Source organism: Amblyomma americanum, chromosome 6 (genome assembly GCF_052857255.1).
Source record: "Amblyomma americanum isolate KBUSLIRL-KWMA chromosome 6, ASM5285725v1, whole genome shotgun sequence".
Lineage (NCBI taxonomy): Eukaryota > Metazoa > Arthropoda > Arachnida > Ixodida > Ixodidae > Amblyomma > Amblyomma americanum.
The window spans coordinates 86050659-86077475 of record NC_135502.1 but is presented as its reverse complement, the minus strand read 5'-3'; the positions used below and the strand labels follow the sequence as shown (position 1 = coordinate 86077475).

Sequence of the window (26817 nt, the reverse complement as noted above, 5' to 3'; positions counted from 1 at the left end):
GTGTCGCCGTCTGCCACAGGCTTATGACAAAGCGACCACGGTAAAAAAAACGAAGGAATTATTAACTTGCCGCATTGTTTCAGTCCAGAACGCACATATGCAGAAAAAGCTGCCTCTTTTAGGTCTTTTAACAGAACAACAAATGCATGTGTGGTGAAAATCACGCAGAAAGACTGTAACAAGAGTTTACTTCTGACAGCGAACGATCTGAATCCAGGCAAAGTTGTTTGTGCTCCCAATATCGCATCGGAAAGCGGCAACACTTGGTCCCCGGCGAATCGCGATAAGTACTGTTGCAGCCAACAGCACAGCAGTTACCGTTACATTTTTGAGCTCCATAGGTGACGGGAAATACCCGCGCAAAAACCTCAAGTTGCTGCTCTATCATCGTTGCCTCGCACTCCTGACGCTTTCGCCACCGCAGAGCCGCGCGCGTCGTTACGGAGTTATGGTTTGCGAAGGGTGCCTCTAGGGTTTAAGGTTAACGAAGCCAACAAGGACTTAATTGCGCTAGCCTACAAGAAAGGGCGGTTGGAGGATTGCCTAGACAAAATCAGGGAAGTGACCTGAAAAAAAAATGATTGTATAGCGAAATTCATTGAAGCCTAAATGTTAAGCACGTTTGTCCCGCAAAGGATAAACTACACTACATCACTGCACCAATATACACGATGGCTAGACGGGCGAGGTTGTGATACATACTTAAGCGTTAATACATTAGTGTTAATACGTACTGTATTAACGCGCGCCTAACTGAGCATGCTACTACCTTGGAGGCTAATAAATCTACTAATCTAGACGATCATGTTAGAGACTGCAAATCTTGCTTCCCTACTTTTCATCACAGTGATGTATTTTAGTCACCCAACGCAGGTAACTGGAGAGATTATGGAGACTTTTTACATAAAGAAAAACTAGATTGTGCGTTAGCAGCCCGTCGGTATGCCTGCATGTCAGTGAGGTTCGTTTCCTCGATTCCACGTAGCTACATGTCTGTTTGCTTTGATATCTTGTTTGTTTGCCCTATTCATATTCCTTGCTTCCTGTGAATAAACCTTGAGTTGTGAGTTAGCGCTGGTTCTGTTGTTTTCTTTCTTTGTTTTCTTCGTCTTCTGCGCTATTTTCGCTTAATTAATATACAATAATTGTCGATAAATTACAGCGCATCACTGCACTAATATAAAATAATTGTGGATAAATTACGGCACATTACTGCAGAAATAAAGAATATTTGTCAAAGGTAGAGTTTTTTTTTTCTTTGCTACAAAGGGCTCGCTTGTTGGTACCTTTGCCTTGCCTTGAATCATCTCGCCTTTCTTCCAAGAGTAATGGAAAATGACGGCCTACTATACTGCTTCCGTAGGGATTGCAGGTTGTCATGACTGGTAATCTTTAACAGAACTGAAGAAGTAAGCTTCATACGTGACGGGAAAAGAGTGTTGACCGACTGCAGTTAGTTTTTTTCCGACGTCTTGATAACAATATGTTTCACCTCTGAACGATAAGCGACCAGAGCACTTTCCGTCCTTGCTCACTGGTGTTCCCAGAATCCCCGATAATTAAAGGTCAAAGTTTGCGCGCTGGAATCATTCGATAAGCGCGAAATCGAAGTAAGAAGCGAACAAAAAGTTATTGATGACGTTTGCAGCGGAAAGCAACAACCTGGGCTATCCGTTATTCTGAGCGAGAGTTCCTGCCTCTCGCTAACTGCCACGTAAAAAAATGCCTTTGTTATAGAATACTTCGCCGGTCTTTGGGACCACTCGAAGCTTCACGCTTAGATGAAACTTGATTCCGTTGCTATACACGGGACACAGCTAACGATCGGAAGTATGAGTTAAGCTGTGCTGCTAACACTGATCGGAGTGGCAGCTCGGCCGGTCTGATTAGTTTCAACCGGCCCTCAACAGGTCTGGAAAATCTCAAGTGGAGTCGAGGAGGAAGGACTACTCAATGCGATTATTGTCTCAGTGAAAGACCAATGAACTGCCCGCAGTGATTACGAACCACGCTTTCTCATGAACTATGTACGGGATACTTCGTTCAAGAGATCCACTGAGTGCGGAGGGCAAGCGTGACGTCAGAGCAGCAGATACAGCACTAAGGTCGTAACAAGTGTTGCGAAGTGCTTATCCCAAATACAAGTGGCGCTCATGAGTAAGCACAACCGAACCTTAACCCTGACCACCCCGAAAGCACTCAAATTTATAGCTAAGCTAGCAACCTCTCGAGTCTGTGAGGATCGTCATATTATGCTTTTCCTAACAAAGAAGGCACAGATAAAATAGATAGAAGCACGCAGATAGTTTTCTGTTTTAGCAAACAGAGTCGAAATGATGTCAATTCAAGACGGGATATGGCTTCGCTGGCTGTCAGAAGGGAGGATATGGAACACAAAGGGCGGAAAGAGAACATGAAAGGGGACGTGAGTCAACTAGCTAAATGAAATGTTTCCTTCACCACTAAGCCATGTTGAGATGGAACATATATCAACCAGCAAACAGTATTTGGCCGTAGTGCTCTGAGAAAACGTCGCGCACCAAGAAATGCGGCAGTTATTGTCAAAAGCATCAAGTAAACATGTCTTCGTTCCTTGTTTAATGTGACAAAATATGCTTAGAATATCCTTTATGCAAGGCTAATAATAAACAGAGTGCATTGAGCACTAGCAAGAGAAGCAGTCTAATCTGGTGGCAACAAAGGAGCCTTTGCGTCGGCGATGCGACCTCGCCTGCAAGAAATCGCCCTCTGTTCTTTTCTGCGCTTTCTTCAAACGTGACTTACTAAGCTGCACGAAGCAGCGAGTAGTGTTTCTTGTTGTAAACAGAAAGGACGAAGTGACTCAATATAATTAACGTTACAATATTCAGGTTTTTACATACCTCAATGTTATTACAACAATTGCGTTCATTTGACTCAGCGTTATTTTCGTCCTCAAACCGCATTTCCACGCACTCCTGACACGTTGCTGTTGCTGAGGATTGCCAGGTGCGTTTGTATTTAAACATAAAGCAACTTAGTATTACTAAATTTGGGTGTTTTCTCAGTGTCATGTTTGCGCTTGCGCTGTTAACTGCCCTGCTGGTACGCGCTAAATTATTTGGGTCACCTAGCAGCCATACAGCTCCTGGTAAGTAGAAAAATAATAATACAACTAGTTTTTCATTTTTTTTTCTACTTTCCAGGAGCTGTATGGCTGCTAGGTGAGCCAAATAGTTAAGCACGTACCAGCATATTTGAAAAGATGTGGCGGGTTCAGTGCTTACTGGCCGGCCGAATAGAACGTGCGTCATTCAGTCGGGCTCGGATACGTGTTTTCGAGTGGTCCTTTGATTTGTTTCCTCGTGTGATCATCTGAGTTGCATGTTTTACAGACAGCCTGGCGAGATTCCATGTTATCTAGTGCAATCTCATTGTCCCACGCTTGTCGAGACGTCTGCGTACGTTCCGGCCAGATACTGCTTATCTCTCTATACGGTGAACAGTGGGAGTAAGGAGATCGTAGTTCGCATTCGTATATGCCTGATAACGTCCTTCACGCACCAGCGGTATGATCGAGATATGTTTCTGTTCAAAGCGCTGAATCAATTGTTTTCATTGTCTACGGAGTGGGCGTTTTTCGTGCGTTATCGGGACCAGCGGAGTTATAAAATTTCGATCGGTCGCACCTCTGCTCCACTGCCGACAGCCTCTTCAGTCACGATGGCCCGTCACTGCTCATCCTTGGTCCTCTGCCTCGTGGCCTTTGCGGCTCCGGTCGTCTTCGGCGAGCTTAACACCGTCAACGTCGAGGCATGCTCGGGTAAGATATCCGCGTTACTGCCAGGACAGAAAGCTGTTGCTCTGAATATATCTCGGCTATTTTTGCCCACACGAATGGAAGTTCTCTTTTCGAAGTCTTGCCATCGGGATGAGGCTCTCCCCCTCAAATGCTGTCAAAGTTTCCGCTTTCTTGTATATTCCACGTTCTCTCACCTTTATCTAGCTGTGACCGCCGGCCTCTTGTCACAAGGACAGGTACATAAGACACCCAGTTCATTTTTTTTTCACAGCCACCTTAGTTGTGCTGTGTTCTTGCGAGTTGGTTGACTCCCCTCTATTTGTTTGAATTGTTAGCCTGTGTATACAAAAAAATAAGTCCGAATTTTTTAACCGCAGCCTTTCATTATTTTGTAGCAGCAGTGATCGCATGCGCCATATTGCAATTTTTTTAAGTTTACAATTGGTCAGCGGATAGAAAAACACGTAGTGGGCATGTGCCAGCATTCAGGTAGGTGTGAATGTAGCCGTAGCCAGCGTTTAAGACATTCTGTGCCTAAGCGCTGTTTCAGGGGTACGATTCTCTCGCCGCGGATTCACGGCCCCAAATCGATGGAAGCGAATTAAACGTCTTTGAAATTAATTACCTTCCGGCGCACGTTTTAAAAGCCTCAGGCACTAGTATTAATCAATAGTCTTCAGCTACGACGGACTTCACAATTGGTTTGCGTCTGACAGGTGGAATAACGTTTTCTTCTTAATGAATAGGGAGTGTTGATTGTTTATTTCCCATGCTCAGACTGCGACGCTCTAGTAGCTTGGGGTTACAAGATTTTGGTCCAGGAGATCTCGAGGCAAGGGCTTGTCGGTGTACAGTTACCGACAACCACACATCTTTCGATTTCCAAAGCTTTTTCTGTGCTTGAATTAACCAAAAGTTTGCCAGCCGTGGTCAGTTAAACGGTGGCTCAGACTGAACTTTATGTCAACAAGAAAAACTGATGGAAAAGACCTGTGCCTTTCTAGCCTACAGGATTTTGTCTTTGCTGGTTGCTTTGTTCAATTATCTCATCGCTTTTCGCAGCTCAGAATTCGCGAGGGATGCTACTTACTTGCAGCTGCGTCCCCTAAGCGCTCAGCCGGCTTCAGTTAGAATTTCTGACGGTCATCATGCAAGACTAAATATTTTCTTGTTTGTTATTCTTTAAAATGTGGAATAGAAACTAGCTCTCTGTACAGGCCTTATGCTATGGTACGTCTTCCTTGATTTTCAGATACCTGTAAGAACTAATTTAGCAAATAAACTTTTTGCATTGATTTAAAAGCACACAAAAATGAAATCTAAGTACACTATGTGCATATAGTGGCACTTATTGTGTATATATAATATATATGCATGTCAGCGTTTGCAGCAGAGTGAATGAATAACATGGCACTGTTTTGTCGCCAATGCCTGCGCCACTTACCTTGTGAGGGTGCTAAATTGAAGAACTGGGAAAGCTCGCAAAAAACATAGACCCACTATAGCATTCAGACACTGAGCCCAAGGGCACGGGCTCTGATCCTTAGTGCGGTGGCCTCATTTTAGTGGGGGCGAAGTTAAAATATGCCCATGTGTTATGCAATACCTGCACACGTTGAAGAACAATCTTTAATGAAAATGAATCGCTCGCAGCCCTATACCGAGCCCAAGGCCGGAAGAAATCTTGTAGCGATTAGAAAACCGATGGGTACCCGGCGGCGGAGAATCGAACGCAGCACCTCCCGAATGTGAGGCGGATGCTCTACCACAAGGCCACGCTCGCCTCTCATAGAACAAAGGTATTTTTAGGGCGCAATACCCTTCATACCGTCCCATGCCTTGTGTGGACAAAAAACAAGAAATCAGGAGGGAACGTTACGCCATGATGGCAGGCCTCTATAAGTCAAGCCTCCTTGAAGCAGTTCCCTTTCGTCTTCCTCTCTCCGGGCACCCCAAAGTTGACCCATCGTGAGGGCCGAGACCTATCTTTGGCCAGTAAAGCCTACTAACTTCTATTTATTATTACTAGGCACTATCTCCTGGGCATTTTATCTTTCGTTATTGCATGTCATATTGTATGCCATAGTATAGTGCATTATTTGGTATGCTGTGACGCAATACTATACCAATGAACGCACCAATCATTATCTTCTACTGAGGCACATAGCGCTGTTCACAACATTGTAACCTCTTTCTCTCTCACCCAGATGGATCTACCAGCCTTGTGGACGCTGTGCGCATCAGCGACTGCTCGAGCTTTCCCTGCAGCGTGACGCTGGCCGACAAGCCTCAGGTCGAGATTGACTTCCGCGCCGGTAAGAGAGGCCTGACGGCCATTTTGAGGGTGCCAAGAGGGCGCCATCGTTTAACGAACGCATGTCTTCTGAAAGAAAAAAAAATAATTTCTTTGTTCATGCGATTGCTGACCATTCTGCTGAGATCATGATGCCAGCGTGCTTACATGGCTTCATGTGTTACAGAAAGTACATTGCGCTAGATGCACATGCCGTCATGAAGCAAAGAAAACGCTGAATGATTGATGGTTTATGGAGGATTTAACGTCCCAAAGCGACTCAGGCTATGAGGGACGCCGTAGTGAAGGGCCCCGGAAATTTAGACCACCTGGCGTTCTTTTACGTGCACTGACACGGGCCTCTAGAATATCGCCTCCATCGAAATTCGACCGCCGCGGCAGGGATCGAACCCGCGTCTTTCGGGCCCGGCAGCCGAGCGCCATAACCACTCAGCCACCGCGGCGGCTGCCGAATTATTGATGTATCAGCGAAGGAGAGACTTCCGATGATGATAATGATGGTGGTGGTAAACAAATTATTCACTAAGAAGCTTTGTTCCCACCACCTCTCTCTCTCTCTCATAAATGGCAGCAGCCTCTAGTCCAGGGCTCTTAAGGCTTTAGCTGTAAGCACTCCTTGGTAGTAATGGCTCGTTCGAGACATTTTGCATAAGTTGTGGCACGAACGCGCTGAAGCAAACACAAAAAGAATTATAATAATTATCTCCTCAAATTTCATTGATAAAATTTTATTTCTGGCATGTTAAGCTATTTCCACGTTTCGTGTGGCAAAAAAAGCACCTGGAGTTTGCATTGTTGGTGCTTAATTTTTGCAGCTGTTTTAAAATTCTGAAAGACAAAGGTTGCTGTTTATTCTATTGAATAATGCACAAACTCATACTCCCGCATGCAAGCTAGCGGCAAGCGGACGGAAGAATTATGACTCAATTACTGAGATTTATGTGCTAAATTTGCTTCTCATCGTTAATCGAACTTGCGCTAGGTGAATGGGTTCCTGCTGCTTATAACAAAAAAAAAGCAAACTAAATCAAGCAACAAAACGAAGAGCGTCTCAAATTACAAAAAAAAATGGCTGCTTTCAAGGTGACTAAAAATTTGTGTCTGAGCACTTGCTCTTTGGCATCAACAGCATGGAATGTTTCTCCAAAAAGAATCAACCCGATACAGGCATCGCATGTCTTAAAGGTGCACCATACAGCAAAATGCTGTCCTGTCAAATAAGAAAGTTGAAAGACCCTATGTCTGTGATATTTAAGTGCCACATCTGCAGTTACTTGAAAACAACGAGCTTTCAAATCCAACCTATCGTTTTAAGCGAGCGCAGAGAAATTCAACTTTATGCGTATATACTTGATTAAACACTGTTGGTGTCTCCTCATGTTCTCCATAGGTGTAAAAAGCACGCAGGATTTGTTTTAATAACCAAACTTCTATCGCCAATGTTATCAAACTTTGCACGAGTAGATTTTTTGTTCAGCACTTTAAGTTTCGTACCTCGTTCATTGCTGAATAGAAATTACCTGTTCAGGAAAAGGGTTTTGAATGCGAAATTAGATTCTCAAAGGAAAGCGCATTAATGTGAACAGGGCCAGTACACCTAAGGATTAAGATGAGCCTGCATGTCTGGATAGTCCTCGAGAATTTGATTGACAATTACCTTTTCGGTAAGGCTCATTCTTTGCACTGTTCACCTGCAGTTTTTTCCTGCTGTTTGCTTCAAAACAGCACACTAAATCGCCGTCTACTAATATTTCTGCCGTTTCAGTGTACAACGTTCTTATTTTATGCACACTAGGTGATTTTAACTCCCAGGGAGACATATTCTACTTAATCTTAACTGTCGGCAAAGATTAGTGAAGAAAAGTGAAGTGCGTGCTGTCCACAGTTCGGGAAAGCTGATGCCTCAAGTGCTCACTAATTTATTGTTGCTGCTCAATGTGTATTGAGGGACTAGTACTTGATTGTGAAATTTCTTCGGAACTTTATTCGGAAGGAGGACTAACAATATCTCGCTTTCTTTTCTCCCTCATGCATTCCTTTACGGTGCCGCGCAGCCCATGACTCGAAGACCCTGCGCGTGCGTGTGCTCGGCGCCATCGGCGACATGGCCCCGCAGCCCTTCCCGCAGTTCAAGACCGACGCGTGCAACTTCATGGGTGTCAGCTGCCCCCTGAAGGCCGGAGAGAAGTACACGGCAAAGTTCGAGCTCACCATGTCCCCCACCTTCCCGCCGGTGAGATGTTCCATCTTTGTCTTTTTTGTTATTGTGCTTCCGCTACTTACGTGTCACCTGTAAGAAGCGCTTTAGAAATTTTGCTCTCAGGTATTCATAAGGCTGCCGGCTATCATCTTGGTTCGCTGCTTACTTCTTAAGCTGTGCTCTTTTCGTGTTACGAGCCGATAAATGTCACAAGACCACAAATATCGAGAACGTTTCTGAAGTAAAAGTTGACCCATACTTACTAACAACTTCAAAACAAAAGTAAACGTATCGCATTTTATTCCCGTTTGGAAACAAGCACATCGCTAGCTGACGCAGCGGTGGCCATGGGTTCTGAGCATCAGGCCTCGTATGCGGGAGCTGAGAGGTTTAGTCCGCAGTGCCACAAGCTACGCAATAATATTACAAATATACAAGCTTTCGCCTGGCCTGGGGCTCGGCTTACCCGCGGCAGAATGCTTGGGTAAAGGGTCTTTGACCCCGCTTTGGGTAGACTTAAAATACCTTGTGTCATGGCGCACTCTGGCCAAAAAGCTGCCCTTTAGCCATAGAATTCACCATTATTGCTAATAAACTGCTTTGAAATCGACATTTATTTTGTTCATAGCTCTCCGGAAAAGTGTTCTGCAGCATAATTTCTTAGAACAGCCTGCTCAGTGTCACAGAAATAGCAGGTAGATTTTTCAAGAGATAGTTGTCCCTGGTCCTGTTTGAATGAAAGCAATATTCTTGTAATCTACGCTGTCATTAACCAAAAATTCTTGCACTAAGTAGAGTGTACATAAAAGAATTTAGCACGGCTTTACTATTGCTGTGCTTCCCGTTTCAAAAGTCCTAGACGAACTAGGAAAATTGTCAGAGCAAGAAGCGTTTCTTTTTTAAGTCGCAGAACTATGGGCCACTTGTAACTGGACCTTCACAACAAATGGCTAGCCCATCATTCCGGCCAAAAATAAAGAAAAATTGAGAAACGCGAAAAATATTCTATTTTTGCTTACAGGTCGTTGGAAAAGCCGTCATTAAGGGCCAGGATGCTGCTGGAGATTTCTTCTGCTTCAATGTCCCAGTAGAGTTCAAGCACTAACACCGACTGCCCTGTCTGAGAATGAAGACAAACTTCGCAAAAAAAGTAATAAAAATTCTGTGAAATAATAGTTGGTTGTGTGGCCAAATTTTTCGTCATGTCTCCGCGCGCACCGGCACCGCACAGAGGCATGCATTAGCAATTCGAAGAGTGGGTGATGTTTGTACGCAGGAGCCGTAAACGTGAGAAACCGATTGAAATAGAAGGTATCGGAAGGCAACCACTGCAAAATAATAACCAATGATACAAATTAGAACAAGCTGGTCATCGATGTGGAATAAAAAGTTGTGCTAAATGTATTTTAATGATTTATTAAATCTCAACAAGAGGTTCATATGCGGTTAGTCAACATGAAGCGAAAGCCATGCCAGCAATTATTTTACGTCCTTGCTTCTTTCGAGGCAGCTCGCTTTCTGGAGACGCGCTTCTTCGGTTTTTAGTGTCTTCTTTCGCTCCCACCTTCCTCTCTTTCCTTACGGCGCGGTTCGGGTGTCCACCGAGATGTGGGATAATTACTGCGTCATTTCCATTTCACAAAAACTGATTTTCATTTTTTTCGAGCAAACGCATCACAGACTACAATTGAGCTCACAGCAAGGCTAGACCTGTACCAGTTAGGACGGCGTGTGTGCTATACGCATTTCATCTTCATTTCATGCAAAGATATCCTGCCGTTCGGCTTTTCAACGTTCAGAGAGAACGCCATGCAGTGACGCCTCAAGGCCCTTCAACACCTCCGTGGACAACCGGAGGAAATCTCAGAGGAACTAGCGCCTCTCATTCAACGCATCAAAGCCGAATCAACTATACAGAGGAGCGGGAAGCCTTCGACCCGCTGTCTCGCGGACATACTTTGCCCTATACCAGCTTTTAGAACACGGTAATTAAGAAACATCTGACGAAGGGATATGCCGTTGGCGCCGTAGGCATGCGATCGTTGCTCGCGTCGAACTATTCGCTGCGAACCCACCGCCTCGCGCACATACATTGCCCTATACAAGCTTTTAGACAGAGGTTATTAAGGAACTACATATGATGAAGCGACGTGCAGTTGGCGCCGTAGGCGTGCGATCGTTGCTCGCGTCATATTGGCTGCGCACCGTGAAACTCACGAGTACAAAATACGAACAACAACAATAACTGGCGCCTACATTGTGTGTGCTTCTGTATTAAACGCCGCTCAGCAAATAGGAACCTACAGCAGCTAGCCCGAGCCAGACTTCTGATCGCTACTCACGTAATCTAGAATTGTCACGCTCATTCGGCGGTTCGCAGAAACAAGCTTACGGAGCTCACCACTGGGCGCTTCCCAAGACAGATGAGAGAGCAACCATCGTTCTGCTCAGAGAAAAGCTAGAAAATTCATTTGCTAAGGCCCGAGCTCGATACTGAACTTTCGACGGCGGGTACCGAACCGTCATCCACCGACGCTGCCTTGGCTACTCTGGAATGCCCGTGCCGACGTCACGATCAAACTCAGCGTAAAGTCGTTAGTGTTCTGCTGCCTAATTAGAATAGCCTGCTCAGTGTGGCAGGAATAACAGGCGGATTTCACAACAGACAGCTGCTTCCGTTCCTGCTCGAATGAAAGCATAATTGTAATTTACGATTTCTTTAAGTAAAAATCTAACAGCAGGAAGCGTGAACGTCAGCAAATTTAACGTAGCCTAAAAATTTCTGTGCGTTAAGCTTCAATTTAGGCGTTGACTGTAAGGCTGCCAACTCTGTTCATAGATGTAACCGCACTTCAATATATGTCAGAAAAACATTGCAGCTACTTTAATTCTGTGGTGCCTAATCGTAGATCGTATGCAGATTACAAGAACAATATTGTTATTGAGGAGAAATCGTATATTCTTAATTGCGACTGTATAATGACATTGAGAAATGAATAACAAGGCTTTGAGGCTCTACGGAATGAATTTATAAAGTGGCTGGTGGTAATTGCTTGTGTACTGTTCCTAACTAGCCACGACCATAATTTTCCGCACAAGTCGTTGCCTTATACCAACTAGAATTCCTTTCCTAACGCACATTATCATGCCAGCGATTTTTAAGCGCCGGCTAAATTCTCTAAAGAGTTTATCTCTATCTCTCTCTCTTTCCGTGCGCAGGCGGTGTGCCGCCAGCTCCCAGTGATGTTATGTTGGAAAATTTATAAAACCACTTTATTCACCACAGTAACTTCGCCGCACAAGATAAAAGCACTGGAGAAAACATCGCACTAGGTGTATCACAATGCAGCGCTTCCTGGGGATAATCGAGGAACACCGGAGGTTCGGGTGTTGCTTGGCGTCTTCAGCGTTTAGGTTCAAGTTTTGGTCACGATGGTCGGCCTATATTCAGGGGGTCGGTCTTTGGAGCATAGCCGGTGTTCTTCTCTCGGCGACGCAACGAAACGACAGTTGCTGAATCCCTTTCATTCAGTTCTCTAAACGCGTGTGTCACGACAGCCTGGGGCCTGAAGACCCTTCTCCAGGGTTTGTGCTTGTCAGGAAAGCTCCGAGGGATTTGAATACTCCACAAGAACGATGTTCATAGAGTCTTTGAATGTACGACTATTTCGTTTGCTGGATCCACAAACGTGGCGCAGAATATCTGTGGTATTTGACGATATTCGGCTGCTCTGGTTGGCTTAAAAAAGGAGACATGAAGAGAGGAATCGTAGGGAAGCACGTTCGGTCACCGAGTTGAATCCACACGATGCTTGGGAGCGTTACGGATCACAGTTTCATCACACTTTTCGGAGTGTTCTATACGCGAAGTTGTGCGAAGTCAATACACACGCGAAGTTTTACGTGTCACCGCGTAACAAGAGGGCACGCCGCGGTGTTCTCCTGGTGTGAATGCACTTGGCACAGGCACGTTCTTCTAGCTTCCGGTTGCTTCCCTGAAATCGTGGTAAACAGCAGTTAACATAGACATAATTTTTGCGACACATAAACTTTTGATGAGTTTTAAGCATGAACCATACTGAAATGAAAAAAAAAAATATGCCTGCGATGCAGACGCTACTCTTATGATATGATATACACGTAATTCCTTGTCCAAGACTGAAAGACACAGCTAAGAGCGGATATCACCGAAGGAGTTATCACCGAAGCATCGTAGCACCGAAGGTATGCTACGAATGTTTCATGCACAGCACACATCGGTAATCAGCTGTGGTTATAAAGTTTAGCTCTCAGTGAAGATAAGGGGAGAGACATTTTTTGAATTCGATTGCCTTTTCTTACTGAATTGAGTCTTGTTTCAATAATGCCTTTAAAATTGTTCAATAAAAGAAAAACAAACCAAAACCAGAAACCACGATGTAGGCTGCACCTATAGGACACTTCATGCATTATTCAGATGACAGGTAGCTTACGTAATGAAGATTTATTTATTCTTTAAACAAGACGCTATATCGCTTCCTGTATTAAGAACTAATACGACGTTGCCAGAACAGAAAAGTTCCCCTGTTGTGCAAGGTCACCAAAAAATTAAGCATCAAAGACGACAAGGGTGGATCTTCATTTGTGTGTTTCATATATTCGCAAAAACGAGCGGTGCCAACGATATATGAGACAGATACTGCGCCATTTCCTTTCCCCAAAAACCAATTATTATTATTATTATCACCCCACTTAATCCCTACCCTCCTCCGCCGACGTGGCAGCCGCAGCTAACCTTTGTCCAGTTGACTGACCATCCTTGGTGATTTTGGAACGAGATCTCGACTCTGAGTACTGCGTCTAAAGAAAGTCTTACTCGCTATCTCTATACAATTCTTTTCGTCATAGAAACAAATCAACTTTCACTATCGGTAGCAGTCGACTGCGGATAAAGCACCAACCTTCTGAATACGCTCACAGGCAGTAGGACGCCACAAACTGTTTTGTGCTGTGCTTTTCTCGCACCTTTCAATAAGTTCATGGTTTGGCATGAACCAAGGCGATTAACAAGTTTTCTTGAACCAAGCAACTCTCGTACCCGGCAACTGTCTGCGCGCCTGCAGACGGGGATAAGAAGGGCACTACGGCTGCTTTTAGACGGTGCTCTCGAGCGAGTCGCTGGAGACAACGGGCGCGAGGTCCTCGAGGTTGCTACGGGAGCGTCGAGGCAGCCTGTGAGCCGGCGCCAGTGGTCTGAGCACGCCTCCAGGCGAGAAGTCGACGTGGCATGCGCCTCCTTCCTGCTGCAGCGAGCCGACTTCCATGTACACTCGATGCGGCCGAGGCAGGCTGGACGTCGACCCCACGGAGCCCAGTCTGCGGGCGGCCGGGGGAAGAGGCAGCTCGGCCTCCAGCTCCCGGTCCTCCTGCGGACGAGTGGGCTGGCTCTATGTATGCGACCACCTTATCTTTGCCTTCACACAACGACTTCTGAGAGTTTTTTTTTTTTTTGAAGATAGGAAATTGCTTACTCTCTTACTTATAGGTGGTCATCTCAACCGCGCTATGAGGGAAGGGATAAAGAAGGGAGTGATAGAAGGGAACAGAGAAAGAGGTGGTGAAGTGAAGGACTCCGGTATAATCTTGACGACCTATGGATCATTAACGTCCACTGACGTGCATTTCACCAATTGCGTTTCGTTTCGCCTCCATCGAAACGCGGCCGCCGCGGTCGGATTGGGACCCCGGAAATGGTGGCCGGCAGAAAAAAAACTTTTGGCAAAGACATTGGTGGAGGAGAGTACAGCGGAAAAGGAACGTAGCTCGCAGGCACTCGAGCTCGGTCTCCCTTCACGCTGTGAAATGAAGTAAACGTTGATGTGCGAAAAGGCGCGGTATAAGTGTTGCACGCAGGGCAAACTGGAAACATATCTAATCGCTTTATCCTGACCTGCCCCCGCTTGCACTGCCTAAGTTGCAGGCTGCATCAGAAAACGACGCCAGTGACGTCGCGTGAATATCTCCTATATTTAATATGTTTCAAACGTAACTTTGTTGTCAGCGCGAATATTGTGTCACTCTGCAAAATTTCCGGAGTTATGTTTGCATTTTTTTTATGAAGCAAATCAGGAGACCGAACAAAGAGCAGGTGCATTTATCACTTCCGCGGGGCTGAAAGTATGCGGGACAGCTGACCGCTGCCCTTTTTAAAAGCGCAGGGCTTTTGAAAGCACCTCCTAGTGCGTAATAGGTTTCAATTTAGCCTGCAGGGTCAAAATGTGCACTGCGAAGAAAAGCAAGGTGAACATCCGGGAGGAGAAAAAGAACAAAGGAAGAAAGAAGTGCTTTCTATTCATGGGTGCCTGTCCCAGCCGCTGGCTTGGACGGGCATTCAGCTCGGTAAGAAAAGCAAGAGAAATGTGAAATGTCAGGGACTAAGCTTGAATGCCCACCTTATCTGTGCAGTGGCTTTTCCATGAAAGCTCCATGTGCCCCCCTTTCTTCGCCGAAGCTGGAAGGGTGTAGTAGTTTGTTAAGGGCTCCTTTGTGTAGACAGTTTTTTCGTCTTGGTCGCAGCCATATGCTGCACAAAAGCGGACAAGAGAGAGAAAGTAATTTTATGGAAGGAAAGCGGACAAAGACACAGGAGGAGTATGTTTCAAAGTCTTACATGACAGAGTTCGCTGTTAAGTACTCACTAAAAAAAATGCAGAAAGAAAGATGTCCCAATAAAACATTCATGCAGTGAGCCAGCTTTTAGTAAGTTAAAGTTAAAATGGGCAGCAAACACCAGCGTAATGAGTTTTTCAAATTCATATCTCTCGAAACCTTTCGTGGTCTCCTAACGTATTGGGCATGGAAGATAAAGTAAAACTTAATCGAAATTTATATTTTATCATAAAGGCTGCTATTTTATCTTTGCTTTTGTCCTTAGAGCAAACTGCACTTAGTTTTTTCATGAAATGTATCCTTACTGCTCCGCTTACTTAGCGTCCCTTCCTAAATGCAGCCTTAATGTTTATAATTTAAGATAGCTGCTCACGATATACAACCTTAAAATTTTGTAATTCTCATTTAACTTCACAGGCCACCTGAAATGATTTATCTGAAAATATCTGATGAGAGCCCGTACTTTGGAAGTGAAAGCGATTGTCATATTAAATACCTGGTTCCTCGCAATCGAACTAACTAGATAGTTTAGAGCATGTTTGGAAGTATCGGAGGTTTCGACTAGCCTACGCATTCATGCATGCATAGCGCCTTTATGTTTATATCTCAAGACACACTATGGTGCTTCCCGCATTAACGTTCTTGATTTAAGGTACGCCAAAAGAGAACCTAGCGCATACTTAGGGTGCGATAAGAACAACTTAAAGTGTTTGAGTTTCCTAGCATGCTTCACCGTTCGCAGTGAATACACTGTTAATTAATTGCAACTTGTGTGCCGATTGCCTTTCTAGAAACAGTTCGGCAGTTTCTGCGGCCACAGCAATTAATGTAACCATTGTTCAAAACTAAACAAAATACCAATAAGCAACGCAATTGATTATAAGAAACAAAACTCTTCATATTATACTGGTGTACTTGTTTTGTAGACAAAAAGCAGCTAGCAAAATGCACATAAGTATAAAACTTCTCAGCACTGGCACAACACAAACGAAAATATGAAACAAAATTACCAAGCAAGTAACCACAAAAACTAAGTCGCCGAATAGCTGCCAAACATGAAATGAAATTTTCGATGGTAGTCTGATAATATTCCGTGGCTTGAAAGAATCAAAGTTCCCAGGAGCCATATTTAAAGAAAGTCATCTAATGTTCGTATTATAAGTGATAATTAACACAAGCTTCTTAAACCTTGACATATATAATTGTAATGGTCAAAGCCTTCTTTGTGATCATGATGCAAGCAAACTGCATCTACCGCCATATGTAGTGCTTACATTTGTAGGTAACTTGGCACAGCGGTGTCGCCGGTATTATATCTGGTCCTTTCTCCTCTACGTCAGCAAAGTCATCCGTGTCTTTCTTTAGAAGGGTATTAGACCTGAAAAAAAAAACCGACGTCATTAGGGTGCATTAGGGTGCATTAGGGTTCATTTTAAATCTTGTTTTAAGGATCTCACATTCTGTTTTAACGATCATCTTCAATCGAGCTTTTTATCTGTTTAAACGTATCAAATGCTCCCAGCAACGGATCCTACCGAGCATGCATTCTTGAAATGTTATTTTTAACTGGAAAAAACTGTCACATGACAAGGACAACCACTGTACAAAAATAACAAATCGCAGGTTGCTAGTGCGTTTTATCAGTTATAACAAAAGCTATGACAATAACACCTAAGACACTTTATCAGTTATGAAACTAAATAAAATGCAAGACAGATTGGAAACGATGGGCTAGCTGTCAAGATGGGGCTAGCTCTCAAACGATAGAAACAATTGCTGAAGGTTTTCCTCTTTGGCGCCCACCTCAGTGAGTTTGTTGACCGAATCTGCAAACATTCTGGACATATTTCATCAGACATGTCTAAATTACAACATCGGCTGACTTCCAATGCTGTAATTATGCTTGAACTAATGTCATTCTCAATGTTTTTAGCAAGAAACTGTGCGCAGAAACGTAAAAATGAGGAAAAATAAAGAGAACACGCTGAGCCAGGTACTTACTTTTCATCGCCTGGTTCGCTGTACGTGTCTGTTGGAAGGGAGCGGTCAGAACAAAGTCAGTCAGTAAATGCGCAATACAATTTTGGCATGATGCACTAGAAGGTAAACGTATTACCAATACCCTGCTAGTATTGTGCAAAACACAATAGCACAAATACCATGACTGGTTTTCTAAACTGACTCCAGTTGTCCGCTGATAAATTTTTAAAGGGAACCTCAATAACACAATGAAAATGCGAGAGGAAGTTAAGACGAAGAGAAGAAAAGAAGCGCAGGAATCAGAATAAGAACGAGAAGAGAGGACGAGTGCTGAGAGAAAAGTTGAAAGGCACTTCTATTGGCTGATCGAGGAAGGGGAGCAATGCGCCAAGGAAAGGCAGCTAATTAAATTTGTTTCTGAATCGTCTGCTGGTTCCCGCTCCGCCAGATTTAATTGAGTAATCCTTGCACTTGACGTTTCCTATGTGTAGTTTTCTTGCATACTGTTATGTATATCTTGTTTTTTTTTCAGCTAAGTAAAGCAATTTATGACATGAGATGTTTCAGACTTGCTGAAAAGGTCCGTAAAAAGCGGAATTTAGCAGTGCCAATGTTCCGATTCTCTTTTTATTTTCACTCTATTAAACGACTCTGGCTTTTGTAATTACGCTGAAGAATACAAGCCCGATTCTTCCTGTTGAAGTTGACAGAAATCAGATACCGAAGAGAAGGAAAATGAAGACTGGCCGGATTTCCATATAAATGTCCCTAGGATAACTAAGCAAGCGAAAACCTCACCCCTATAAGTGCGAAGTTTAGTTATGTCCCATGCTCCGAGACGTTATGAACAATAACACGAAGCAGCTTCTTGAAAATGGCATGTAGGCATTTTCACGTGTAAAGAGCGCCGCTATTCCGCCCGCAGGCTGGTAAGAAGACACAAACGTACCTATTTTTCCCTTGGGATACTTGTACTTAACGTAGACGACAATCACCACCGCAGCAACCAGCAACGTCGCAATGAGTCCCAAGAGCGCTCCTATTATGGGCCAAGCGGTGATCATGCCGCGACTTCCAGCTGTTCAAAAAACGAAAACAGAAGTTGCAGGGGCACTTGATCGCTCATTACATACGATATTGTGACAGCATCGCTCTGCGTCCACCAACTATAGGTGGCAATGCAGGGCTGACCCGCACTCATAGAAGTTCCTGCATTTGCTAGTCGATGGGTCGACTATTGTTTGATGGCTGAGTCATGTTACGACTAGAACGTTTACGCTACGTATCACGCAGATTCGAACGTTACCGTCCTCGTACTTGTGCGACATTTTCGGAAGTCGCAATAGTTGTCCCGAAACTCCATGAATGGGCAAGCTGGTGCGTCATTGCAGGGGTACATATACACCCCTAAGACGTTAAACAATTTTTAAAAGAGGCTTTTTTAGTTAGAAGAGTGTTTTTTTTCGACATTGTCAGCGCTGTAGCACATCAGAATACAGCTAAGACGTGCTAACTCGCAGGCTGGTTAAATAATATTGAATACTTAGCCTTATAACTATTACTGTTAGTGTCCTTAATTGCTGAGAGGTGTGTTGCCGACCATAACTATTACCCGTATCAGATTTTATGTGTTTGATTTTATGAGGTTTAACGCCCCACACAGACTGAGGCTATGAGGGACGCCGTAGAAAAGGGCTCCGAACATTTTGACTATTTGGGGTTCTTTAACGTGCACTGACATCGCGTAGTACATGGGCCTCTAAAATTTCGTGTCAATGAAAATTCGACCACCGCGGACGTGATCGAACCCGCGTCTTTCAGGTCAGCAGCCGAGCAACACAACCACTGAGCTCCCGCGGCGGCTTATATCAATCTTATCGAAACCGCGGTTACCCTCGCCGCTGTGGCCAAAAACATTTTGTCTATTGCGACGAGTTACGCGCACTAGAGAGATTGCTTTGCTTGCGCACTTCGAAAGCGCATGCATTTTGACAGGATGTAGTCATAATTTGTTGGGCCACAGTGGTGAGGGCAACCGCGTTTCGGAAATTCTAAAAACTTATATAGATACTAGTCAAAAAAGGGGGGGGGGGGGGGGCTACACACCTCTCAATAATTAAGATGCCTAAAAGTAAGAATTAAAAGCAGACCTACGCATTATTAGCTGTATTGTTCGCGTTACCAAAAAAAGTAAATAAATACGTTACTCGTTTCGCTAAAATAAAAGTAACGCTTTACCGTGTTACGTTAGCTACAAAAAAACGCAACACGTTACCATTAACCGCTACCGAGAAAAAGTACCGGACGTCACTTTGCCGCTACTCCATGGCCATAAATTTTAATCAGTGCGTCTTCGCTGCAAGAACTCACGATAACAATTTTATAAAGCTCATATTTAGCATAAAACTTCTAGCCCAAACAACAATTTTACCCGAAATCCAGATTAAACAAGAATACTTTTAGAAATGAACAGAAGCTTAGCAAGGTTGCAGTGGCATTGAGTTTCCTGTAGAGTTACATGTAATGGCTTCCAACTCATTGGTGCATGGTGAAGCCATTTTCTGAATGTGACATTAAACACAAAATGACACTTCATCATGAATTCTAACTTCAGAAAGAAGGCACCGTTGAAATCTCAATGAATTTACAGTATAATTCTGGAAAATGTGATGTTATAAAATGCTCGGCATGTTTCCAGTCTTTAGGGTGTTTTGTGCGTGAGTGGTTTGGAAAGAGGAGGTAGGTGAAGGCAAGTGTGTGAATACGTGTTCGTGCTTTATGGGTATTCTGTGTTTTTCTTTTAGTTGGGTGTGGTTTCAAGAACAGGTGTTTTCTGTCATGCATGCGAGTCGCAACAAGGGTCTTCGAGAGCACCTGTACATTTTGTTTATTTGCAACATCACTTTAGGTGCTCCGCGCTTACTTTTTTAAAAATAGGGAGCGGAGGGGGGACAGTGGCAATAAAAAACTAACTAGTAACGTGACACCTCACGTTAGCGAAAAATGTTAACGTAAGTACGTTACCCGTTACGTTTGAGAAATGGTAACGAGTACTTTACTAAGCTACCGATAAAAGTAACGCGTTACCGGTAACGCTGTTACTTGTAACGCGTTACCTCCAACGCTGAATATTAGTTAAGCAGGTTGCTAGTTAGGACGTCTTAGCCATTTTCTGAAGCACTATACCACCGGGAATGCTATGCTGAAAGATGCGCTCTGCTAACTCAAAAAGCCCATTTTCAAAATTTGCGGAGTGTCTTAGGTGAAACATAATGTGTCTACTACTTCCGTCCGCCACACACGCAAAAATAATACACTCGAAAGTAGAAAATTAAAAAGCGGCCACCAAACCACGGTTGGTAGTACATCGCACTGTACCTACGATAGTCGTGGGGTCGGATCTCAGTGGCGGTGTGCGGTAGTTTTCCCTCCACTTAAAAGTGAACTACCTTGCAGGCAAGAAATGGTGGCGCTACTTTTTTCCCATTAAAAAAAATTCATGTTTTCTTTGGCTACGGGAACTGTTGCATTCTTTAAACTCCCGGGCTGCCCAGCTAAGTGTAATCAAATTCTGAACTCTTAGATAGAGGGAATGACTTAGGCAAGCTAAAAATCACCTCACTGTGGTTAAGAGTCTTGTGGCTTAGTCAGCAGTGGCAGCACCGAAGTGCGTCATTTCCTTCACAAACGTAGGCAACTTCATGCAGCCTCCTGGCCACGTCGTCTGAGGTCATGCAAATTAGGTTCGGTGCAGCCGCCCAGCGTCTTTGCTTCCTGCACCCCCTCACTCTCTCCTGTTTTCATGATTGCTTCGTCAGGGGTGTAGTTTTCTTTCAGCGAAAAACTGTTGTTCTCTCTCCATGAAGCCTCCATCTTCCATGGCACGCTATGGTGGGCCCAGATTTTTCGCTTCAAATTCTCTGCGGATTTATTTTAGTTTACGGTGGACATCATTTACGTTACAGAGTGCAAAAAAAAACGGGAACAGCTAACTAATATTAAGTAGTCAACCGTTATTATTGGTTTTTAAGGTACATCATTGAATTATGAATATGAGGGCTGTCAAAATCGAAGGCCACTCCTGTTTTTAAAATTCCGCAATCGGCAGTGTGCTCCGCGACATCGAACGGGAAAATACATTTTTGATGGCTCTTGAAGTTGGCGTCGTCGCGTTGAACTATGATAAAATAGCCTCACTTGTATCGTACGCCAACGCAGTTTAGGTATTTAATGAAGTTGAAGATGTTAGGGTTAACCCCGTCACGACATCGTGCACTGGGAGGCCAATATAGCAATGCGAAATGCATCATTGCCATGTCTTGCGTATTATATAACCAGCGTACTATCGCATCCCAAATTTCTATCCGCAATGACGATTCAAAAATTTACAAACCGGACTGGCCTTCAATGCTGAAGGCCTTCAATTTCACCATGAAGTGTTGCGGCTTTTAACGAAAAATGCTATTATCGTAGATATTAATCGTCTTTTTACTGCACAGTCCCAAAGAAAACAATGTCCACTTTGCCGTAGTTAATATTTTACAGATCTTATGAAAGTACCTCAGGGCTTTGTTTGCAAAGAAATATAAGTACTAAATAATTTGGCACGTCCTATATGTATAACATGAAGCAAGACATTTATTGTCGACATTCGGCTAGCCTCCACCTATAGATATACATTTATAGCTGTCGAGGAAAAGCGTAGTTGGCTGATGGTAACGCACTATTCGCAGCAAGGGTTTATGGGACACGTGCTATCGGAATGAAAAAATTGGAGCTCTGCCGCGCGACCCAGTCGCATAGTATTTTTACCAGGGGACACAGCACGCACGCCCTCTCATACTTTGACACTTTCCAGGCGACTAGACTACCTCACTAAGCGGGAACAGATTTTTTTGCTGCACGCTTGCGCCCTGTAAACTTTGCTTCGGATAGTACGTTGAATAGTCGCCTTCTGATCAGAACTTTCGCTCTAATAAATATTGCCCTAAAAACTTCTCACACACACGCACGCACGCACACACACACACACGCGCGCGCACACGCACGCACACACACACACACGCACACACACACGCACGCGCGCACACACGCGCACACACACGCACACACACACACGCGCACACACACGCACACACACACACGCACACACACACACACACACACACACACACACACACACACACACACACACACACACACACACACACACACACACACACACACACACACACACACACACACACACACACACACACACACACACACACACACACACACGCACACACACACGCACGCGCGCACACACGCACACACACACGCACACACACACACGCGCACACACACGCACACACACACACGCACACACACACACACACACACACTCACACACACACACACACACACACACACACACACACACACACACACACACACACACGCGCGCGCGCGCGCGCACACACACACACACACACACACACACACACACACACACACACACACACACACACACACACACACACACACACACACACACACACACACACACACACACACACACACACACACACACACACACACACACACACACGCGCGCGCGCGCACACACACACTCTCTCTCTCTCTGTTTCCAAAGACGTATGCCACACTGGAAGATTACAGAGATAACTGACAAAAAGGATACATATTTAGCAACAAAACATGCACCCAAAATAGCCTCTACGCCCTAAGAATAGAAATGAATCCCCAAAATTTTTGAAGTAGAGAAAAAATATGCCATCCAGCGTTTAAGTAATAACTTTGATCTCTAAGCAGCACTTGATTAAACTGTTTCTTCAGGGCCTAGTCCCAGGAACATCTCAAAATGCCGCGGATATTTTCCTTTCAAAAGACGAGAAGCAATAAAACGATACGCTGGAGGAAAAAAATATCTTTTTCGGCAACAAGGAGCTTGATTTACTGCTCGTGTCAGGAGTGATGATTGATTGCTAGCGTGCAATTTCACCTCCGGAGGCGAAAGAAAGCGAGGAAGAAAACGCGCACTTGGTTTGCGTGCAGCTATCTATAAAGCAAACTCCGGCATGCATTACAGTAAACAGGGGAGCAAACTAACAAAGCAAACCTTCTTTTAATCTAGAAATAGAGGCATCACCGCTACTTTTTTATACTAGCTTTTGTGGTTTGGGCTGTCGAACGTCCGTGAACTGAAAAAAAAACTCGAATGCTGCGGGAAATTTAAGAAGGCCAGGAGCAGGAATTCTCAACATATAAACCAGATCGGATCGGGATACCGAACCGCAGGAAGTTCAGAAACGCGTGCGTATGATCTTGTGAGGCCGGACATAGATTTCTGAGGCGTTTGATCGATGATGTCTGGGAAAGAACTTGAGTCTGTGCACGTTGCGGAATTCTTGCCTCTGTGTTCATGCTGTGGCCTCGTGCATTACTGTAAGGCATATTGGCCAGCAAAGGAAACAAATAGAAAACGAAGGAATGCTTGTCTGCAATGACTATGGGGAAAACATGCACCGCCTTCAAGGACTGCGATGCCTTAAAGGACTGGTGATTGTCGCAAGAGGGTGACTTTGACGCAAAGCCATAGTTACATTTATCATAGAGTGATTTGAGATGCAAAATGTAGAATTTCTGGAGGCTCAGCACAGGTACTCGAAACATATCCTGATTAAACAAGCGAAAAAAAACTATAAATGTGGTCTATTCTGAACAACTAGTGAAAAACAATGGAAGTGGATATTTATATTTATTGCGATTGCTTCTGCGTCTTCGACTAGCGCCATAAAATTAGATCAAAGCTGAAACGAGTTTTTTTTCTGCGAACAATAGAAATTTTCAACTGCCTTCCTGGCGCTACTCATGCTTTTCTTTAGAAAACATTTCTAGATAGTGTGAATTGTAGCCATGATTTTTTCTTCCATTTCTGCCGGTTTTCATAGTATATCAGATGCTGCTGTCGGCTATGGTTTTCATAAATACACAAATAAATAAATAAATATGTATGTATTTATTTATTTAATTAATGATTAATTAATAAATTATAAGACTATATTGTTCGGCTGCACAGTTTCTTAAAAATGTCCTCTTTCGATGGTTCTAAAATTAAGCGTGGTCCATAAAGTGGCAATACATGTCTTTACATTACTTCAGAAAGGGGCCTATTGGACTCGCAAGCGTCGCCTGTGCCTCTGTAGTCGTGCTGCAGTTTCGAATAGAACAGAATGGTGCCGGGCGGTTGTATTGCCGAACCTGGACTGCCGAGATTCTTCTGAATGGTCGGCGCTTTTTGGGTGAATTCAGGGAACGTTTTGGGCCGCTTTCCTACGAGGCCGGGAAAAGGTGACTTTTGGAACATAGCATCAAGAACATAACTTTTTTTTTTGCTATGGCATGTCGTCTTTTTTTTCAACTTTCCTTGTGCACTCCTTTAGGCTTGCTGAGGAACCAGCTCATATTTTGCGCAAGCTCACCACAAAAAATGAGCACTGCATAAATAAATCAATCAACGAGCTGCTTGCTATGCTTGCACATATATGCGGCTTACTACTAAAAAAGAGTGTCGGAAAAGAAAGAAAGCGAAAAAAGAAAAAGTTTTCCTGCGGTAGATGGAGGGGACGGAGGACGGAAACAAGTAAAACGATCCTCCGACCAACCGCCGCTGATGAAGGAGAGAGAGTGTGCCTAAGTGAGAGTGAAAAGAAACCAAAGTGCACTAGCATGAGCAAATTGATGCACAGGTAACTCTAAACCGCGGTCCTCAGGCGCAAATGGCGTCCTCTTTGGCTAGCGCGAGCGTTTGCTTGCTTGCTTGCTGGTGGGCGGCGCAGCGTGTGTTAGACATCTTGACTGCATTACAAATCAGTCATTAGGCGGGAATAGTCGAGCGTGGACGGCGTTTGCGGCGAGGATGAGGAGCGCAGAGACGCCGACGCCGACGCTGGCGCAAATGACGGTGACTAAGGGAACGCCTGGAGACGGGCAGTGGGAGAGAAGGAGAACGGCGCAGGCAAGCGGGATGTTTAAGCTCTCTGCGCAAGATGGGCTTCACCGCTCGCGCGGAAGCACGCACGCGGGACGGTGTCGTAGGAAAGTCGGCTATGAGGCACATCTGCTACAGCTGTTGGCGCTACAGCCGCCGTCCAAGGCCGCGTCGCTCCGACGGAGTAGCGAAATTATACTGCTGGTACGAAACATGGAAATGACTTCCGCGCCTTCCCGCTACTTCTTCTACCCTTGAAGGGCGTCGTTTCACCGGCCTTCTTTCCAGCAGTTTCTTCCGTTCACGCCACGGCTCCCGCGTTTCTCCCCGTTTTCGACACCTTAAAAGCAAAGAAGCTCGCTTGCGGTTTGGAAACGAGAAAATGGATAGGAGAAGTAAGCAGGAGAGTAGGAGGAAAGGGAGTATATTTTCCGGAGGGAGCGCCGCTGAAAATCGCTGTGGTGGCGTTGCCGGGGACCTCGGCGAGCGGCTGCAGAAGCAGCGGCAGGAGCACCTCCCTTTAGCCGCCTCTTCCTCGGAGAGGGCCGGCTCGTCTCGTGGGGCCATCATTGTCGCGTGCAGGCGTCAGAGCGGTTTCTATGCCTGGGCATAATGCGGCCCCGTTTCATGCCGGTCCGCAAAGCGCCTCTTTCTCGCTCACTCCCTATTTTCTTTCGAACTCTCCGATCGTCGTGCCTCTTCGGACGCCGTCGACGCTCCTTTGGCAAGCCATAGAGAGAGTGAGAGGCAGCCTTTGTGAACTTATCCCGCTCTTGCTCTGCTCCCAGGTTCACGCGTGCGTGAAAAGTGGTATAAACAAAGGAGCTGCCATACCTTTACGTTGTCTCTTAGTGTTTAGATTTGCTTCCCAGCCATTTCTTACATGCTTCCGGGATCAGGAAGAAACACGAAAAGCAAAATGCGCCAGAAATTTTCAAGAAATTAAAGAGAAAGAAGAGAGGTGTACAAAGGACGCTCCTATGATCTTGGATAAATGAATAAATTTACTTGGATCGCCCAAGGTTCATCTTTTCCGTTCACTTTATCTCTACATGCTGGTGTGCCTGGGAACCACATTTTTACCCCAGAAAGCTTTTACGGCGACTCCTTCACTGCTAGAGCTTAAGGCCTTAGTAATGACACAGAAGTAAATTGCGCTCGTTTCCGAATGTGGGCATTAACACTGGGAAATAAAGAAGGAGGGAAATAAACCCACGTCAACTGTGTTCCACAAGGCTCGATTCTTACTTCGCTGAAGCCTTTTTTCCCCCAAACGAGGGAATAAAGTAAACAAGAAACGCTCAAAGAGGCAGCTTGGCAATCGCTGACCACCATATATTCACACCGTTTTTTTTGTCGGTCCCTGGAGTAATCGCCAAAATGCGGTGAGAGTTTCTGTGAAACTTTTTCGCGACACTTATTGCGTGTATACGAATGCCTGATAAGTATCGTTTATCAGATTCAATGCGATTGGCAATCACTGAGAAAATATAGTGCCACTTTACACATATATTGAAGAAACAAAACGCGCAGATATGAGACTGAAGAGCATTCCAAATTACTTTCAGCCATAGAAGTAACTTAATCACCGAAACCAAGTTAGCGTTCATATGAAATTAGGTTACAAATAGTGTTGACTACAAATACCGCGGCTCATCTTCTTCTCTGCACTTAAAACTACTTTCTGGTCGGAATATTTTCAGAAGAAACAAATATGCCTTCAAATTGCTTTATTTTTGTTATCATGTGAGCCTACTAATCTTCCTCCTGAATATTTTGGCACGCATTCCCTCTTTTCCCTGAAGCGTTATAATTGGCTGCTTTTAAAATGAAAAACGCGAAACATTGTGCTTCAAAGGCGAGAACGAATTTTAGTAAGTCTTAAACAATGCGAGGACTAT

The 26817-nt window shown here is 44.5% G+C and overlaps 2 protein-coding genes across 3 annotated transcripts in view; one reads left to right on the top strand and one right to left on the bottom strand.

Moving 5' to 3' along the window:
* Positions 1 to 3642: 3642 nt before the first annotated feature.
* On the top strand, positions 3643 to 9470 carry LOC144093808 (mite group 2 allergen Gly d 2.02-like). Its single transcript, XM_077627514.1, has 4 exons — positions 3643 to 3802; positions 5989 to 6096; positions 8150 to 8328; positions 9317 to 9470. Exons 1-4 carry the CDS (start codon positions 3703 to 3705, stop codon positions 9398 to 9400), a joined length of 471 nt encoding a protein of 156 aa, XP_077483640.1. The 5' UTR covers positions 3643 to 3702; the 3' UTR covers positions 9401 to 9470.
* A 2080-nt stretch (positions 9471 to 11550) lies between these two features.
* LOC144094817 (neural cell adhesion molecule 2-like) overlaps positions 11551 to 26817 on the bottom strand; it is a 168663-nt gene continuing 153396 nt past the window's right edge. The window contains exons 9-14 of one of the 2 annotated variants that reach the window (XR_013306584.1): positions 17873 to 18001; positions 16945 to 16972; positions 16218 to 16321; positions 14727 to 14857; positions 13373 to 13700; positions 11551 to 12290 (exon numbers count right to left, since the gene is read on the bottom strand). Coding sequence is in view for 1 of the 2 variants with exons in the window: in XM_077628706.1 (XP_077484832.1) it covers positions 13428 to 13700; positions 14727 to 14857; positions 16218 to 16321; positions 16945 to 16972; positions 17873 to 18001 (665 nt within the window). In the remaining variant the exon portion in view is untranslated. Of the gene's footprint in view, positions 12291 to 13313; positions 13701 to 14726; positions 14858 to 16217; positions 16322 to 16944; positions 16973 to 17872; positions 18002 to 26817 lie in introns of those variants that run through there. The other variant, XM_077628706.1, reaches the window with a different exon arrangement.